We start from the raw sequence: 3,712 nt of genomic DNA on the forward strand, positions 1-3,712 counted from the left end.
AACCCTAACAAGGGCTCTGATTTGGGGGAGAGAAGATAAAGTGCCCTGGCTTGCGATTGCTCGGGAAGGATTCGGATTCATCCAAAGAAGAGGGATCCTGAGCCTGGGACCCCGGGCTTGGGATGGATATGAAGCCTTGCTCCATCCCTCCTCCCCCCGATCCTCCTCAGGCTTTAATTCCCTGGACAAAGAACCCCGAGCTGTCCGGCCAGCCTTTCACAGTATCTGACCAGGGCGTCCTGGACCGCCATCAGCTCTATCTGACCACCTCGGCCAAGGACTTCCGGGCCTACCCTAAGTGAGTCTGGGTCCCCCTCTCGGCACTGCCGCCAACACACCTAACCCCGGTGTCGGCTCCGCCTGTCCGACTCAGTAGCCTCCAGCCTTCAGCTCCTGAACCAGAAAAGCTTAGACCCCAGCTCCTATCTCTTTTAGCGCCCAAGTATTCTTAGTGTCAATCAACTCTCAGGAATATGAAACCTGCGGCTTGTCCTAGAAGGGGTTCTGGATTGAGGGCGGGGCTCCAGGGGTCTAGGGAGGGGCCTACTTTGGTTCCCAGATACTCTTTCCCAAGGATTCGAAAATTCTGTATTTCCGGCCCTTAAGGACCCTCGAGGGCCCAGGAATTGAGGTTAGGCGTCCTCAACCCCCATCCTTCCCAAGGGATCCCCGGCTCCTACAAATATATCCTTGCCTCGAAACGCAGGAGTTCGGATCTACAGGTTCCTCAGGAGCCAAGGTCTGAACTTCAGCCTTGTCCCTAGGATCTAACCGTGCCTTCCCACTCCTGCCTTCCCCACCGACAGGAAGGAGTTGTCTGGATATCGCCGCAAGGACTCGCTGACCTACTGGAGCTTTCAGAACACGCCTTGGGTCTGGGGCCAGGACCCACAGCGGCCGCCCTGTCCGCGCTCCTCTCGGCCGCCAGGGATCCGCGTGCCCCACGTCCACCCGGCGACGCTAGCCGTGCCGCACCGTGGGGCGTTGTCTCTGGCTCACGAGTCCTACAGACCCCCGCTGCACCCACTCCTCCGGCTCGACCGTTTCTGCCCGCTGGAGCTGCCCTGGGGCGGCCCCCACCGGAAGCCGGTGCCGGGCATCTACAGCGTGCCACGAGCCTACCGCACGGAGAACTCCAGCTACGGCAGCTTGAAGCCAAGCCCAATCTGAGCCGGCTGCGCCAGCCCCGCCCAGATCACGCCCCCGGGCGGGGCCGGAGCCGAGCCTGGAAGACCGCGGCTGGGGGCACACTGGGCGGGGCTAAGGCCGGGAAACCCGCCTATCACGCCAGGATCCGCCCACCAGGCGTGAGCGGGACGGATCCCACACCTGACTAACGAGGGTGACCGGGTCCGGGACGAAGATGGGTGCTGAGGCTGGAAAATATACTTTGGGGCGGGGTGCTCACGGGCGGGACACGCCCTCTGCGACAGAGGGGGCAGAGTTTACCTTAGTCAATGACAGAGTTAAAATAGTCCTAACTGTGGTCATCGTGCTCATTGCTGGGTTCAGCTCTGGGGGCCCGAGTGTGCGGGAGAAGGGTCTCCTGCTGAATCCCTGGTGGAGGGAAGCCAAGGCTGCCTACAGGTGGGACCTCGCCTCTGAGCACAGAATCCAGAAATGAAGCCACGCCCCCTGAGGTTAGACTGTGGCACAGGAATGGCTTTCGCCTGTGGCAGATGGAGTGGGGTTGAGGTCTGAGCCGATCACCATTGGACGAGGGTCCTTGGAGGGACGAGCTCCAGCCTTCCCCAGGCGCCCACCATGATGGGCGGAAGCGGGGCTACACCATCGAGAACAAGGTCAGGGGGTCCCCATAGCCTACTTCCTATGTATGACCCAACAGGACTTCGCTGGCACCTGATAGCACCTGACGATTGAGTCAGTGAAGTCAGCTTCACCTTGGGCGCACCAAGGAGCGGGAGCCACTCAGGGAGTGGGGGTAGGGGCCTCTCCCGCACAGTTCCCTGACCTTTTCTGCTTCTCGCCCCCAGAAGGATTAGTGTCCAGGTTACCCCATCAGGCCGCCACCCCCAGTGGCCTTGCCGCCCCCACACCCTGCAAGTATAAGACCAGGCAAACATCATTGGGGAGGCACGGAGAATGGAGACGCTCCAGGTAAGACGATGGGGTCCCCTAGGCACTTTGCAACTCCATCCAGGCCACAGCTGCCACAAAGAGGGAGAGTCCTGTGACCTGATGGAGGAGGCTTCCTTCTAGAAGGGTGCGGACGGCCAGCGGGCTTCCTGCCAGGAAGGAAATAGGTGGAGCAGGGCCTGAGGGTGGGAATCCGCAGGGCTGGGAGGATCTGGGGTTCCTGAGTCTCGGGAAGAGGGATCCAAGTGGAATGAATGCACCCTGGATGGACGCTGTCAGGCACGGGAGCTGGGTCCCCGACTGTGTTCATGGGGGATGGGAAGGTAAGGGCTCCGGGTAGCGGGGTCTGGCAGGCCCTGAGACACTGTCCTCGTCCCAGGGGCTGCTGCTGTGGCTGCTGCTGAATGTGGCTGGGGTGTGGGCATCCAGGGGGCCACTGCGGCCGCTGTGCAGGCCCATCAACGCCACCCTGGCTGCTGAGAACGAGGCCTGCCCGGTCTGCATCACCTTCACCACCACCATCTGTGCCGGCTACTGTCCCAGCATGGTGAGTTGCGGGCAGCGGGCGGGGAATGGGTGCTGCCACCCCAGCTCCAGGGCGGATCACTGAAGGCCAGGCCCACAGAAAATGGGAAGTGGCAGCTTGGATGGCAGGGTGGCCTGTGCCCACCTCCCACAGGGGCAGGGGAATTGGGAGTCAGAGCTGGGCATGGGGGAGGGGGGGAGAGCACAGAGGGTCTGCTGGACACCAGAATCTGAGACCTGTGGTGGGGGGGTTAGCTCAGGGGAGGGCCTGACCACGCCCCTCTATCCCTCCCTTTGGCCTCCAGGTGCGCGTGCTGCCCGCCGCCCTGCCCCCAGTGCCCCAGCCCGTGTGCACCTACCGTGAGCTGCGCTTTGCTTCCATCCGGCTGCCCGGATGCCCGCCCGGTGTGGACCCCATGGTCTCTTTCCCCGTGGCCCTCAGCTGTCGCTGCGGCCCCTGCCGCCTCAGCAGCTCCGACTGTGGGGGTCCCAGGGCCCAACCCTTGGCCTGTGACCGCCCCCCACTCCCGGGCCTCCTGTTCCTCTAAGGATCCCCCACCCCAGTGCCCGGAGCCAGCAGACGCTCTTCTCCACCCCTCCCAATAAAGGCTTCTCAAACTGCACTCGTGTTGTCTTCTGTCGGGCTTAGGGTATGTGTCCGAGTGTTGACACACACACACACACACACACACACACACAGAGGCTCAGGATGGATCCAATATCAGAACCATTTTATACAAAGTCACAGTGTCAGAACTCCAGTAGAAAACGGGGGGGGGGGAGGGGACGAGGGTCACATCAGCTCAGGAGGTGTCCATGGTTTCACCTTCTGTGGGGAGAAGGAAGGCCATGCGGTCAGCGTGGCCCAGGCGGCCGGGCCTGAGCTCTTTGGGGCGGCAGGCGACCCGGGGGGCAGGTGCAGGTGCAGCAGGGGACACTCACTGAGCTCGTTGAAGAGAAAGGCGTCCTGGTACTCCTTCATGTACTGCGTGGAGCGCGACTCGTCCAGAAAGAGCGAGTAGACTCGTTTGATGTCATCTACCTGGACTTCTGTGCCCTGAGAGGGGATGGCAAGATCTCAGTGCCCCCC

General features: G+C 62.1%; 3 protein-coding genes across 4 annotated transcripts in view; 2 read left to right on the plus strand and 1 right to left on the minus strand.

Moving 5' to 3' along the window:
- The window catches only part of SAXO3 (stabilizer of axonemal microtubules 3), a 2,856-nt gene extending 1,375 nt beyond the window's left edge, over window positions 1-1,481 (plus strand). The window contains exons 4-5 of the mRNA XM_077747410.1: window positions 171-298; window positions 807-1,481. Coding sequence (XP_077603536.1) covers window positions 171-298; window positions 807-1,170 — 492 coding nt within the window. The 3' untranslated portion in view covers window positions 1,171-1,481. The remainder of the gene's footprint in view (window positions 1-170; window positions 299-806) is intronic.
- A 539-nt stretch (window positions 1,482-2,020) lies between these two features.
- On the plus strand, window positions 2,021-3,245 carry LHB (luteinizing hormone subunit beta). Its single transcript, XM_077747411.1, is given in 4 exon segments — window positions 2,021-2,118; window positions 2,477-2,644; window positions 2,928-3,137; window positions 3,139-3,245. Coding segments are annotated over 4 exon segments (483 nt in total). The 5' UTR covers window positions 2,021-2,103; the 3' UTR covers window positions 3,229-3,245.
- A 91-nt stretch (window positions 3,246-3,336) lies between these two features.
- Window positions 3,337-3,712, minus strand: part of RUVBL2 (RuvB like AAA ATPase 2) — a 16,790-nt gene continuing 16,414 nt past the window's right edge. The window contains exons 14-15 of one of the 2 annotated variants that reach the window (XM_077747383.1): window positions 3,565-3,679; window positions 3,337-3,448 (exon numbers count right to left, since the gene is read on the minus strand). In XM_077747383.1, the coding sequence (XP_077603509.1) occupies window positions 3,426-3,448; window positions 3,565-3,679 (138 nt within the window). In that variant the 3' untranslated portion in view covers window positions 3,337-3,425. Of the gene's footprint in view, window positions 3,452-3,564; window positions 3,680-3,712 lie in introns of both variants that reach the window. The other variant, XM_077747382.1, reaches the window with a different exon arrangement.

The sequence above is a fragment of the Crocuta crocuta genome, unplaced genomic scaffold (assembly GCF_008692635.1).
Source record: "Crocuta crocuta isolate KB4526 unplaced genomic scaffold, BGI_CrCroc_1.0 scaffold334, whole genome shotgun sequence".
NCBI classification, from domain to species: Eukaryota; Metazoa; Chordata; class Mammalia; order Carnivora; family Hyaenidae; genus Crocuta; species Crocuta crocuta.